This window comes from Ambystoma mexicanum, chromosome 9 (genome assembly GCF_040938575.1).
Source record: "Ambystoma mexicanum isolate Mex_15411 chromosome 9, UKY_AmexF1_1, whole genome shotgun sequence".
In the NCBI taxonomy this organism is placed as follows: Eukaryota; Metazoa; Chordata; class Amphibia; order Caudata; family Ambystomatidae; genus Ambystoma; species Ambystoma mexicanum.
Genome location: NC_090931.1, coordinates 339491585 through 339507029, shown reverse-complemented (window position 1 = coordinate 339507029; position 15445 = coordinate 339491585). Strand labels below are relative to the sequence as shown.

Here is a 15445-nt window from a genome sequence, read left to right as displayed (position 1 = left end):
TTGATTTTGCTTAAAATGTTATTCTTGTAACTCTCACAGCATAGACTGAAGTCTAACCAGAGGACAGCTTCAGGGACAACATGCTTGTCTTGGAGGCAGAGGAACACTGAGCACATGGGTTCCATACCTTCCAGATGAACCCAGGAAGCAGAGATGGATTCTGAAAACGGCGATTTAGCAAAGCAAGACTGTAAACTTCTGAAATTATATGGAGGACCCAGTAGTCTAAAGTAATCTCATCCCGGTGCCACAGGAACAGTTGAATCATGCATTCTACGGGTGCTTGAGGTTGGCAAAGTGCAAATTAAAGCAGCATTGAGACATGTGGAAGAAGGGACTGACGCTGTGCCCTTGCCTTGACCTGAACCTTTTCCCCTCGCAGGTCTGCTGAGGCAGCTTGATTTCAGATCCTGAAGGGTGGCTGCTCTATGTGTTGGAAAGACCCAAGGCATAAACCGTCACCTGTCCAAAGCCTGAAATAAAGGTGTTGAAGTAGCAGAAAAGTCCAAGAACTTTGCAGCGTCCCTGGAGAATGTTAGCTTCTCCAAGCACTTGTGTACGTTTGCCACAAACAGGTTTCACTCAGGGGAAGTCCTATCCAGCAATTTAGCTTTGACGTCTTGTGTGTAACCTGATGTTCTTACCATGAGTGCCTTTTTACTGTTGCACAAATGGGAAGGGGCAGTACATGCATTATCAAGTTTGGCTTCCAGTGGTTGAGCTATTTAGGAGCATGGTTGACTAAGGAGGTCAGATTTATGATGGATGAAAATATGAGTGCCTGAAAATGATGGATCTGGGGAGATGGTCCGAATTGAAATTGTCCGTTTAGGGGAAGGTCAACACTATCAAGATGACTTTTTCTCTGAACATTAACTTTGTTTGTATTATATCATCGGACTTTTTCTGCAATCCATTTACCTCCATTTCCTGAAGACTCACCTGATATTGGGACATGGGTGGAGTTTCGCATGAATATGCTGCTTGCTCCTGAGGCACTCTTGACAACTGGAAATGCAAGAGGTTGTACATTCTTTCCAGCGACGGATAAACTGGAGGAATTGACTAAAAGAAATAAATCCTTATCAACTAGATCATCAATCTGGATAACTACAAGGGTGCAGATTGATGGGAAGCCTATTTTCTGGCCGCACTGGTTTTTAGGTAAGTGGAGTACAGTTGATTGAAGATATATTCATGGACAAGAAATGGATGCCCTCCAATACGCTGTCTACAGGGAAGAACCTCCATGACTGCACATACAGTGAATACAGGAATACAGGAAATTGAGAACAGCGATTGGGGGAAGGGGTGGAAATAGATGAAAGTGACACTCTCAGAAACAACTATTGAGTTTTAGAGAAAAAGGTCACGCTGCATGTCTACAGGCTTCTACTGAGCTATAGGAAGTCCAATGAGCAACTCCTCAGATAATGGTCAGAGTCAATTGGTCCAGAAATAACAGAAGGGAGATGGGAGAACCAGTGAAGGAATGTGGTTTGAATCTTGGGGAACGAGTGCACCATATCAAAATTCTCAACAATGTTTACTGGATCCCCACCAAACTGTGTGCAGGGGTCTGAGCGACTTGGATGGCTGTTAGGGTTTTGGCCACAGGACGGGCTCCTTTGAACACATGATATGGAAGTATTCTACAGTAAGGAAATTATATGTCCGGGAATTAGGTTCCACTGCAGCGGAGCCTGAGTATTGGAGGAGGTTCCTTGTATCTGGGCTGGATGAATGTGGGATAAATGGAGGAGCGAAGCTTCCTTACGCTCACTTGGGGCATTACCTGATCGATAAGATATGCAGGGCAGGTATTTGATTGACATTTGAAGGACATTGTCAGGATCTTGTGGGTGATCCTTTGTTGTATAGGCAACCAATGAAGTACCCTCCTAGCATCTGAGACGTGCACAATTGGGCAGGCCATGAATGGCCCGAACCGCATTATTCTGCGCAACCAGCAGGGTTTGTATGCTAAGGTGTGTGGTGCCTGCTAGGAGACTATTGCAGTAGTCAAGTCTAGAATTTAGTAGTGCAGTAGCAAGTAAAGCACAGTTATTGGTGGAGAGAAAAGGGTGAATATAATTAATTTGCTTGGTAATAAGGCCACAGGACGATCGAATGTAAGAAACATGTGGTCTCATAGATAATTCCTCATCTAGGACAACCCCCAGGGTCTTGACTTTTTTCAACACTGTGATGATATTACCAGCAATGTGGACATTTTCATATGCTGGGCCTCCTCATATGGCCTGGAGTGTAACAAACTAAAATCATCCATACTGGGATTGAAACTTTAATACCAAGCAAGCACTTATATGGATCTGTTTGCCCCACTCTTTATGGGGATTTAGGAATGATTTATAGAAAGAAATTGCTGCCCTAAAATAATCAGTAGTTGTTCCAGCATTTGTCCCACAGATAAAAGGACTGGAGGATGGCGTGTGCATCTTTGCATGTATACAGGGGGTGTTGCTACCGGCATCACTGCTACCATGACATGGTCGTGCAGAGCAGTGGAATGTCACCTAGTATCTATGGAAGGGTTTCTGCGGGATTAAAATTAATTCCCACATGTCAAAAGCAAGTCACATGGAACTCACCAAATGGCACATAACAGCATTACATTCTGTACAATCAATGCAGGTGTACAAATAAACAATCAAGAATTTACAAGCTTAACAAGTATTCACCAAGGTACACAGATGATAAAGAAGGAGAAAGACAAAGAAAGAAAGGAGAAAAGATATTCATGAGAATCGAGCGCACAGTAAATAACATTGGTTACTTAGTGGAAACATTAGCCATATGTTTCTAGGAATGATGTGCCTATATCTGTGCATTTGGAATGATTTCTGGATGTGCCTGCACTTGGTGGAGATTTCAAGAGGTGAGGAATCAGCGGAGCATGTATTGTTTGCAAATGATTTTACAGCAACCTTTTTAGAATGAGAATGAGCCTAGGCGAAAACATGTCTGGGCCTCCGACTCTCCACTTTTCAAAATGTGAGTTAGAAACCAAAGGTGCTGCTATACAATTTGATATTGCCAAAGCAATAGGATTAGATGGCAAATAACTTGCATATTTTTTAAAGAATACCCTACACATCACGTTTTAAAAAACATGTACATTAAATTGTCACTATTGCAATGGGGTAATTTAGACATACTCATACGTTCAAAAAGCTCTGACCCCTCTCCTGGATACCGCATGACATTTTAATTTGAAAAGGCAATACCATCAGCAAGATTTTGCAAAAGTGAAATTCTTCAGAGCTAAACATCTTCACATGGCCAATTTGGAGCAGTGTGCGTAGATATAAAGCATGACCCTGTACATGGCTGCAGGTACACCTTTACGAGTAGGAGGGAGAAGGATATGCATAGCTTACTGTGCTTCGCAGGCAGCTCTCTCAGCACGTCTTGGTAGCAGGGCTTCTCCGACCGAGCAACTCTCTGGAAACTTTTCACTTAACCAAATGGAGTATTGTCGAGGGTCAATGTTGACAGATGGGACGGGGATAGTGAGCCCTCCAATATTCAGAGAATCTAGCGGGATAGAAAGAAGTACATGCAAGATGCATCATGATTGCTAGTATTTCTGACTTAGAAACATTCGTTTTATCTGATGCATAGACGGCTACAATCTGTGGAAACGTTTCTAGGTGGTTTCATCATCCAGACTTGCCTCGTCGCCTTTTATGTCAACTCCTGTTTTTTGTCAAATGTTTTTGTTCTTTTAATAGATGCCCTATAACCTCCCATTACGCCCTCCCCATTTCACCTCCATCCCCTACCACCTGATAACTATGGTGGGTTCTAAAAGGCCTGAGGAAAAAACTTCCGCCTGAAATGTGAAAGTGCAATAGGAGTGGGTGTTTGTGAAACCTGCCCCAAGGCTTCAACCACAAGCTTGATATGCTATACTACACTACACTGATTTGTATTTTAAATTTTGTTTATTGGTATTTATAAGCATACATTAGTACAACAATGATCCCTAATAAGGGTGAAAGCAGGTATGCAGTTGAAGGTTTGAAGCTAGCTACTTTGAGTGTAATTGGAGAGATTTAACTGAGGACCGACAGCCACTGTGCCATGGAGGACCCATAACTGAAGTCAGGGCCGGGAGATGGGGGTAGATGGAGGGCGTTAAACCTTGGTGAGCCTGCCCTGCACTGTGACAAGAAAATTATGTTTTAGATTTCGTGCAGTGTTCCTGCACACTGAGCCTGGTGATGGAAATGCTGCCAACTTGTATTATGTCTATGGGTATGAGTGAGGAGTTTCGTGCAGCGTCCCTGCGCACTGAGCCTGGTGAAGGAAAGGCTGCCATGTTGTATTATGTCTATGGGTATGAGCGAGGAGTTTCGTGCAGCGTCTCTGCGCACTGAGCCTGGTGAAGGAAATGCTGCCATGTTGTATTATGTCTATGGGTATGAGTGAGGAGTTTCGTGCAGCGTCTCTGCGCACTGAGCCTGGTGAAGGAAATGCTGCCATGTTGTATTATGTCTATGGGTATGAGTGAGGAGTTTCGTGCAGCGTCCCTGCGCACTGAGCCTGGTGATGGAAATGCTGCCAACTTGTATTATGTCTATGGGTATGAGTGAGGAGTTTCGTGCAGCGTCCCTGCGCACTGAGCCTGGTGAAGGAAAGGCTGCCATGTTGTATTATGTCTATGGGTATGAGCGAGGAGTTTCGTGCAGCGTCTCTGCGCACTGAGCCTGGTGAAGGAAATGCTGCCATGTTGTATTATGTCTATGGGTATGAGTGAGGAGTTTCGTGCAGCGTCTCTGCGCACTGAGCCTGGTGAAGGAAATGCTGCAATGTTGTATTATGTCTATCGGTATGAGTGAGGAGTTTCGTGCAGCGTCCCTGCGCACCGAACCTGGTGAAGGAAAGGCTGCCATGTTGTATTATGTCTATGGGTATGAGTGAGGAGTTTCGTGCAGCGTCCCTGCGCACTGAGCCTGGTGATGGAAATGCTGCCAACTTGTATTATGTCTATGGGTATGAGTGAGGAGTTTCGTGCAGCGTCCCTGCGCACTGAGCCTGGTGAAGGAAAGGCTGCCATGTTGTATTATGTCTATGGGTATGAGTGAGGAGTTTCGTGCAGCGTCCCTGCGCACTGAGCCTGGTGAAGGAAATGCTGCCATGTTGTATTATGTCTATGGGTATGAGTGAGGAGTTTCGTGCAGCGTCCCTGCGCACCGAGCCTGGTGAAGGAAAGGCTGCCATGTTGTATTATGTCTATGGGTATGTGTGAGGAGTTTCGTGCAGCGTCCCTGCGCACCGAGCCTGGTGAAGGAAAGGCTGCCATGTTGTATTATGTCTATGGGTATGTGTGAGGAGTTTCGTGCTTCGTTCCTGTGCACCGAGCCTGGTGAAGGAAAGGCTGCCATGTTATATTATGTCTATGGGTATGTGTGAGGAGTTTCGTGCAGCGTCCCTGCGCACCGAGCCTGGTTAAGGAAAGGCTGCCATGTTGTATTATGTCTATGGGTATGTGTGAGGAGTTTCGTGCAGCTTCCCTGCGCACCGAGCCTGGTGAAGGAAAGGCTGCCATGTTGTATTATGTCTATGGGTATGAGTGAGGAGTTTTGTGCAGCGTCCCGGCGCACCGAACCTGGTGAAGGAAAGGCTGCCATGTTGTATTATGTCTATGGGTATGTGTGAGGAGTTTCGTGCAGCGTCCCTGCGCACCGAGCCTGGTGAAGGAAAGGCTGCCATGTTGTATTATGTCTATGGGTATGTGTGAGAAGTTTCGTGCTTCGTTCCTGCGCACCGAGCCTGGTGAAGGAAAGGCTGCCATGTTGTATTATGTCTATGGGTATGTGTGAGGAGTTTCGTGCAGCGTCTCTGCGCACTGAGCCTGGTGAAGGAAAGGCTGCCATGTTGTATTATGTCTATGGGTATGAGTGAGGAGTTTCGTGCAGCGTCCCTGCGCACTGAGCCTGGTGAAGGAAAGGCTGCCATGTTGTATTATGTCTATGGGTATGTGTGAGGAGTTTCGTGCAGCGTCCCTGCGCACCGAGCCTGGTGAAGGAAAGGCTGCCATGTTGTATTATGTCTATGGGTATGTGTGAGAAGTTTCGTGCTTCGTTCCTGCGCACCGAGCCTGGTGAAGGAAAGGCTGCCATGGTATATTATGTCTATGGGTATGTGTGAGGAGTTTCGTGCAGCGTCTCTGCACACCGAGCCTGGTGAAGGAAAGGCTGCCATGTTGTATTATGTCTATGGGTATGAGTGAGGAGTTTCGTGCAGCGTCCCTGCACACCGAGCCTGGTGAAGGAAAGGCTGCCATGTTGTATTATGTCTATGGGTATGTGTGAGGAGTTTCGTGCAGCGTCCCTGCAAACTGAGCCTGGTGAAGGAAATGCTGTCATGTTATATTATGTCTATGGGTATGTGTGAGGAGTTTCGTGCAGCGTCCCTGCACACTGAGCCTGGTGAAGGAAAGGCTGCCATGGTATATTATGTCTATGGGTATGTGTGAGGAGTTTAGAGTGCGATGGAGAAGCAGAGATAGCAGATATTTTATCAGTAGCCATGCACTGCTTTTACTCTAGGCTTTACAGTTCTTATTATGTCTGTTATCTAGTATGTCGATGTCGCTGATTCATTTCCTATAACCGTACCACCTCATCAACTAGTTATTCTTACTCGATTATTCTCAATATTTTGTAAAGACACCCTACCAGGGGACTGCCACAGTCACCCGTATTGGTTCCTGTTTATGTCATTTCTTTTAGAAATGACACTCCACTATGCAAATAATATGAGTTACAAACACAAAGATTGGAAAAGGTCATGGCGGAAAATGGTTATTGGTATGCAAAGCAGTGGATGTGCTTCCATCTTATCACACTTGCAATAACAGATTAATAAAACCCATATTTGAACCAAAATCAATCAGATTTGTCTCTATTGATTTTTTAGAGTTATGTCATTGTGAAGGAGATGGTACTTTTATGGTTTCAGTGAAACTGTCTCCCTATATGTATATTCCACTATTAACAGGTTCACATCCAACCAATGAGCACACCACTAGAAAAGCACCATATTCCATGGTTTACTTTGGTATATTTTCTGATCAATTTAAAAGCTAATGATTTGAAGCACACACCATTTCAGGATTTTCTGCCAAATCGACTTTTCATGATGCTAGTCATGGAGTAAAATACCATCTGAAAATGCTTGAGCCTTCCATTGTCACTTGCGTCCTGAATGGTAACATACCACAATCTTTAGGCATGCACCACACTAGCTCTGCGTGTTTGTGTAAGGATCATTACAGTGGCGTGTTTGCATACACGAATGTGGTAGCATAACATGCTCTGGAGCTTTATTATTCATAATATTGTGAGTTGCATGGGTTGTTGCAGAGGCAAATCTTACAGGCCAATGGCAGTGTTAGAGATGTGACTTGGAGTGTCAGGAGTGGGAGATGGTTATCATCACTACGGAAAAGTGGAGTCAGGAATGCTGCCAACCAGCGCGTTTCTGTTTTTTGGTACAGATCATGTAGAGGAGCAAGACTTTAAAATCACAAAATAGCACAGACAATTACGCACCCTCAATCAAATTATTTTTTAAAAAAAAATGAAATAATAAGTTGCTTGCACAATCACATATTGTAAAACACAGACACAGAACATTGTTTTTAAAATATCCACATTTACATTATATTTTTTTTTTACCTAGATACAACATCCAGAAATGTTTAAAATGAATTGGAATAATTAGAGGTACAATTGCAAACAGATGGGTTATTATTTGGAATTTCTGAAAGCTAATGCATGATCATTTTTGTAGCAAAGAATGGATTAAAAGAGATCTTAGTTACAGAAGAAGCATAATTCTGGATACATTCCTTTTTTTATTTAAACTGTTTATTATTTTTAAAAACAACAACCAACAACATTAAACAATGCACAAACAAAACAAAAACATCACTCCGGCACTGTCAGCAATTGGACTTTATTGTGATGATTGAAGAAATCATGTAAATATGTCTTAATAAACCCTTTAAAATTATACACCATTGGTTGTTCCAAGTAGTGAAAATTAATATTCACTTTTATTATCAATAAATGTGCAATTGAAAAGTGTATTCATAAACAGACTGTTTGAAACACACTTCCCATTCACAATGAAGGAAGTGACTAGGAGTGACTAGAAACACAGCATAATTAAGATGCATGGTTTCAAGAAAGTAGTGAGAATCCATTAATAACATACTCATTTTCTATTTTTTTCACAAACGGAATGGCTAAATTGTACATTTAACACTTCAGAAAACCTTTCACAAAAGCTTTCAGATGGGTGAGATAGTGTAAAATGCCCATTGGAAAAGCCCTTGGTAAATTGCTGTGGTCTTGTATCTGATGAAGACCCTTTCTTCAGGGCAAGAGGTCAGATGATTGCCAGGGTTCCTAAACATGTCACTGTGACTAGCACATGGGCTAAAATAACACGTAAAGGAGGAAGACAGACAATTCAATAGCAAGGGAGTTACAAGCAGCCAGGGAAGGATTCTGAGGGGAGAAGACCACCCAGTCTCAGGTTAGATGGGGAGTAGACAATGCGTGGTTGTTGATGTTAGGGAGGAGACATTCCTTGCGCTCTTTCCTGAAATGTAGAAGCGAGAGAGCGAGGTTGGTGTTGTTGGGGAGGAGATTCCAGAGTCTGGCGGCAGACACATAAAAGGCCTACTAGCGCTTTCCTTCCTGCATTGGTAGAGTGCAAGTTTGCATATGTCCTTACTTCTGCTGGGCAGTAGACCTCAAGAGATGATGAGCTTCTCAGCGATGTTGCTTGCTGACTTGAAGGCAATGGCCTTATAGATGATGCAACAGGATTCAAAGGAAATAGGTGCTTGCATTGTTTAGCAATGTTTCTTTTTTATTTTTTTATTTAGGTGCCTTTAGGAGCCCTTGGCATCCTTGTACACTCCACGTAAAATACATACAAAATTTCATAGTCAGCAACTTGGCATGAAAATACATAAATACGACAACAATACATCAATAAATAAACGACCCACATGCAAAACGAATAACATTACATAATCTATGACAAAGGTTAAAATCAGATAATAAAACAGTAGCAATTCATATGGCAATCAAAAAACATAATGAGTCAACTAATATTGGATATGCCAAATTAACTTTAAGCCAAACATGAAAGGCAGAGGCCGTGATGACATAGAATTCTGCAGAGAAAGGGGCACTCCAAAACTGGTCAGAGCAATGACTGACAAACCTAATGTATCCCCTTGTATAGATGTCCTGTAATAGGAGTCAGTCAGTCAAAACATGCTGAGCGGTTTCTAATTTAGTGTTACAGAGTCAGCAAATGTGCTCCTCTGTATTCTTTCACCTCCAAGCTCCTGTGTTAGCCAGTACCGGGAGGATATAAAATCGAAGATAGAGGATAATTCGTATAAGTGAAGTGAGCTGAAGTGAAGTTAGGTATCTTCTCGGGGAGTCCTTGGACACACCCTGGTGTGTATATATTATGTATTTGCGCCTCTCTGCCAACCTGCTCAAGGAAGTGCATTGGTCAAAAATACAGGTCTTGACATTTATCCTGCTAAGGAACACTGGAATATCGAGCATCCCAGAGCAAGGTAGATCAGTGTCTAGAAAATCATTAGTCACCATAGACTCAAGAGCCATAAACCCAATACTTTTGGATAAACCGTAATCGTGACCTTGTGTATTATACAGCAGGGAATCCGTAGAACTCTAATTACATTTTACAACTTGGAGAAATGCAATGTTATGCAGAATGAATGTTTTGAGTCTATGCAACCTACATCATCGGTATTAATGGCAAAGTATTAAGGGATGAAATGGGCTCAACTATTTATTATTTGGGACATTTCATGCCTCATTAACAAGGGAGGATATTCCAACTCGAACACTAAGACATGGACAAACGGTACAAGTGACTCCACCTTGAACTATGTATATGTTGGCCTGGATGTGAGGAATAGATGCGAACCTACAGGGATCTCATTTTATACTTTAAGTGACCATGCAGTATTGACATGGACACTAGTAACATCTCAATTATATGGTCTAGCTCATTACAACAAACCAGTACATGTCAACTTTGCAGGGAACTCTATTACATGGAGTAAGAAAAAGTTGGGGAAGTTGAATTTGTTTATACAGGATAATAGCACATGGCTTTACACCCGGTTACAGGACAATCATTGGAATATAAGCAAGATGATGATATTGAAGAGCCACCTTAAATTAAATGCACTGCAAGGAAGAGGAAACATATACATGATGGATGCTTTGACAAAGAGATTAAGGAGACCGAGAAGTACAATGCAGATACATTGGCAAAGATATTTTACTTACTAGAGAAGTGAAGCAATAGCGCAAAACTTTGGCAATTACGAGATACAAAAATTGGTTCAATATGCATAAATCATCAGCTTATAATGCTAATTAGCTATATATATTTTAATTACTGAATACGCTGGATGAAAGAAGATTCTGGACCATGATTAGAATGAATAGTCATTCTCAGACTAAAATTGAGATCAATTCAATTAGTATGGAGGATTGGACCTATGCAGTGAGCGAGCTATATTATATGCACAGCGACACTGCAAACAAAATGAATGGCTATCTGCCGACTACTAGCGTCGTAGAAGGATTTGATGCTGATGTTATTATGGTAGTGATAACCTCAATTCATAGCTCTCGAGCTCCTGGTCCAGATATGATGCCTAATAAAATATTTAAGGACAATCCTCCTTTCTGGGCATCAATATTAGAAAAACTATTTGAGAAAATATTAAGAGATGGCATCATTCCACTCAGTTGGCAGAAATCCATCATGCTCCCGGTCTTCAAAGGCAGTGATCACACCAAAACCACCAGTTATAGATCATTGGTAATGGTTGATGCTAGCCAAAAAGGTATTTGCTGCTTTACTTCTCAAGAAATTAAATAAATGGATTAAGGAAAATGCTGTATTACCTCCCTTCCAAACTGGTTTCTGTAGTGGTTTGGGCATTCTTACTAATATCAGCTTGATAAATTATTTTGTGGCTGCCTCAAAGTAAAAGAAACATGACCGGTTATATATATGCTTCATTGACTTTAGCAAAACCTTTGACATGGTGTCTAGAACATGCTTATGGGACAAACTCAGGAAATGAGGGATTGACACTAGTCCATTACATTTTATCATTGCTGTGTATACTAACACTACAGTTAGAATTAAAGCCAAGGGAGAAGGTGCCCTTACAGCAGATAGTAACACTAATATGGGTATTAAGAAGGGATGTGTTCTGGCCCTTACATTATATAATCTTTATGTATCTGACATGGACCATCATACCCCGATGATGGGGATAATTGCGGTACCATGGATCAGTTATGCTGACGATACCATCATCATGGACCACACCCCAATAGGGCAACAAAGATCTCTGAATGCACTAGCTGAGTATGTCCAAAGAAATCATCTCCAGATATAGAGTATGACAAATAAAGTATTAATCTTTGGACACAAAAGCAAAACCAGAAAAATAGTATGAAAAATAAAGTATTAATCTTTGGACACAAAAGGAAAACCAGATAAATTGTATGAAAATTAAAGTATTAATCTTTGGACATTAAAGCAAAACTGCTAATGGCACCAAATTGGAGGTGACTGACACTTACTACCCATTAATAAAGTAAAGACTTTTATTGTACATATCTACGATTAAAGGTCTTGAAAAAATGACTACTCTTCGGAAATATCATGCATAAGAGAGGAGGTAATAATATAGAGGGATTTATAAAACTCTATACAAGCAATATAGCTCCAAGCTTTTTATAAGGTTTGGCCACTGTTTCAGAAAGCAAATTAGACAGCATTGACAATCTTGAAGCTAAAATCCTGCGTACTATACAGGGGGTCCCACAGACCGTACCAGTGGTGACACTCCGAATAGCGCTTGGTATTCCATTGATTAGAGCCATGTGCATGATACAAAAATGCACCTTGTATTTTACTTAAACTCGATTTATGGTCTCTTGGCTGGACAATATAGTAAAAATAGTAATAATTCCTTTCTAGCGAATCTGAAAAAAACTCTTAATAGTCATTAACAGTTGAGCACCTAAATCTGAATATGGATGAGATAGTAGTGAATCCTAATAGAATGAGTCTCCTAAAGAAAAAAGCTAGACATTGTGATCACTGTACTACTATTGATTATGTGTCCAACTGGAAAATGTATATGGAATACAGCACGCAAGCTTTTAGCCAGGGGGCCCATTGTTCCTATCGTACAAAAATGTTCTCTGGGGAAATCAGAGGGTTTATTATCTATCTGCGATATAATATTTTACTGACATATGAGCATACAGGGCGCTGGACATGGACTCCGAGAGAAGAAAGGCGCTGTCGCCTTTGTGGGATTAAAATAGATACCTCTCGGCATGTCCTTACCAATGCAGAGAATTGGAAAGGGAGTATATCAATAGCTATGGCAACTTTGTGTCCAATATCTCACAATTTGAAGATAATCAATTCTGGGCTGCCATTATTTTGGCAGAATCCATTGTCATCCCAGGAGCCGCCTTCCTTGTATGGAAGAAGGCAAATTCTCGTATCTTTCAGCAGTAGCGGAATCACACTCGTGAGTATTACTTCACTTTCGCTCAACTCTTTTTCTTTTACAGTTCTGATGGGGGTATTGATCAGATATATTGATCTGATGGGAGAATATATGCTTTAATTTAATGATTTGTATTGTTCTTATCCTTTCTGTATAACATATCTTTCTGCTTTTTAACTGTACCTGAATTCTATTTGAACCTTTTGTATATAACCATTGTGATCCTATGTATTACTGATTTGTATTATATCTATTGTGTTAAGGTTTGTATGAACGATAAACACAAATAAATACATTTAAAAAAGTGTATTTTTGCAGTTCAAAGTCAGTGCAAAATCAGTACGAAGTCATTTTGCAGTACAAAAGCACTCGGAACTGACTTTGCGCTGCAAAAATACACTTTGCACAGTTCCATAAATCAGGGTTTGTGTCGGCAGTGTAAAGTCACTTTTCAGCAGTGTAAAGTCACTTTGAACTGTCCAAAATAATTCCATGAATCGGGCCCAGAGCGTTTTCCAATGGGGTTTCGCCATCATAAACACTCTGTGAATGAGGCCCTCTGAGTCTGAGTATTTCCTGGTGCACTTAGCCCCTCCCACAGCAGCAGACAATATTCATGATCAGCAAGGGTTGTCCATGAAATAAGCGAAAATAAAAAAAAACGAAAGCAGAAATGACTACTTTTTTGGTCAAAAAACAAACATTACTTTTTTTTGCACTTTTTTATTTGATAATGTTGGGGGAGACACCCAGCATCCCCCTAACCCCCTTTACCTTAACTAATACCCTTAACCCACCCCCAACAATTATTTACTTAAAATATACAAAAGCCTCTACAAAATTCGATCAAAAAAACTCAGTTATTTCTGCCTCTTTTTTTTTGCATTCAGTTATTTATATCAGCAAGCATGCCAAGTTCCAGAGGAAAATGGTTTCGAACACTTGTGCTGCTTAGCTGAGACAGCCTTGTGTCCCAGTGCATGACTGTGCAACTCAATCTCTGTCTGTGTGGCTATTTTTACACGCACGTCTCTTTCTTTCTAAATCCGACTCAGCTTTTAACAGAATCAATAAAACTCTGAGCAGTACCAGGAGATAAATGACGACTCCACTTTCAAGATTGAGCGGAGCAGGTTTGCGCTGCAGGACTTTAGTGAAAGATCTTTACCAAGCCACAGCAAAATAAAGACAGATATCCACCATTTCTTATACAAGACAAAAAGGTGTCTAGCACCATGCTGGTATGATGCATCTGCAACAGTGCCGAAACCTTCAACAGCGATAGCCTTCTTCCCGTGGAGCAGCATAGAGGGCAGGGGGAAGAGCACGGCTACATAGGGTGCATTACAACATGACAGACACTGTAAGTGCAAAGTGATATGAGATTCAAGGCAGGTGCATGTGCACCCAATAGAGCTACACATGAGGGGAGATGGCACACAGGTGTGGAGGAAGGTAGAGGTCAAGGGTTGTTGGCATGTCCTAAATTGCAGAAGTTAAGGAGTAAGGTGAGATGATGGATGAGATGTGTGACTTTTACAAAAGTTGGTCATTGTGATCCTCTTAAGCTCCTTTCTCAAGTCCTTCATAGATGTTGCTCTATCCTTTCATCAGCTGATCTGTAATGTTACTAATATATGGTTGTTTTTTCCATCTAAGGTCACTTTGACGCATCTTTGATTTGCTGTCCTTTCCTCATACAATTCAACTTGCGAATGTTTTTATATTAAGCCACCCAGACTTCTGCAAATCAGTCTATATAGGCCACCAAAACATGCTCGAGAACAGATCATTCAAAATATGGTAGCCCAAGTGGTGACAAGGTCCATTTTACATCAGTCTTCTCTTAAAATCCTATGTTTATGAGTGGTGAAGCAGCTGGCCAACATAAAGCAGGCTTTCCGAGGAAACTAGTGCAGTTGGGTCCGAATGGTAGGACTGAAACCGCATTGTGTTTTGATAAAACAGATTTTATCATGGAGTAAACTTTATGCGGGTGCTGATCAGGAGCTTAGTATACCTGCCAGGAGCGTATTTCTTCCATCCATGAAGGTTTGGACTAGTTGATGCTTGTAATTCCCCTCCTTTTTAGTTTTGGCTATTGGGTGCTGCTAAAGTGCCAACTATAAGTCGAAATCATTGCATTGGCGTACAACCCGGGAGTACTAGCATAGGAGGTTGGATACAAAGCTTGTAGGTGTTGTTTGGTTATTTAACCACCAATTGGCTGCCAATAGTCATGCTAATCGCTATGGCCATTCCAACCCACTTCCTACCCCTGACCTCCCAAAACGCATCCTCCTGGGATCTCTTTGAGCTAGCTTTATCAAAACATTCCATCAAATGGTGCACTTCTTTTTAGAGCAGTACTATCAGAGTTAATAACGTAATTCCCCCATGTATTTTCACGTCAGGACCGGGAATGCTCATTTCAAACTTTCTGATGATTAGTTGTTATAAAGAGTGTGCAAACTTCTAGCCGGTGAAGCGAAATTGGTTTAATTTCCCTCCAATTTCACTCCACCAGCAGTGCAGAATTGTTACTGATTTGCCTGTTGTGGGTGCATTTTGCTTACACACCTGATGTTTTGTTTTGTGGGTGGTATTAGCTTTAATTTGGGGGACAAACCTTCGTTCCACTAATCAACCACCAGTCTGCATGACACGTAGTCACACCAAAAGGGAAGCATCAGAACCCTGCAAGATACATACACACCACCGACCTTGCAGAGCTACTGCATTTACAGGCATGTGAGGACTGCTAATTATACAGCTACACCTGACTGAGGCTAGGGCCGA

At 41.7% G+C, this 15445-nt stretch overlaps 1 protein-coding gene across 1 annotated transcript in view; it reads right to left on the bottom strand.

Annotated features, from left to right (window-relative positions):
• LOC138487325 (uncharacterized) overlaps positions 1-15445 on the bottom strand; it is a 2513852-nt gene that overhangs the window by 247065 nt on the left and 2251342 nt on the right. The window contains exon 92 of the mRNA XM_069613924.1: positions 3402-3558. Within this exon, the coding sequence (XP_069470025.1) occupies positions 3402-3558 (157 nt within the window). The remainder of the gene's footprint in view (positions 1-3401; positions 3559-15445) is intronic.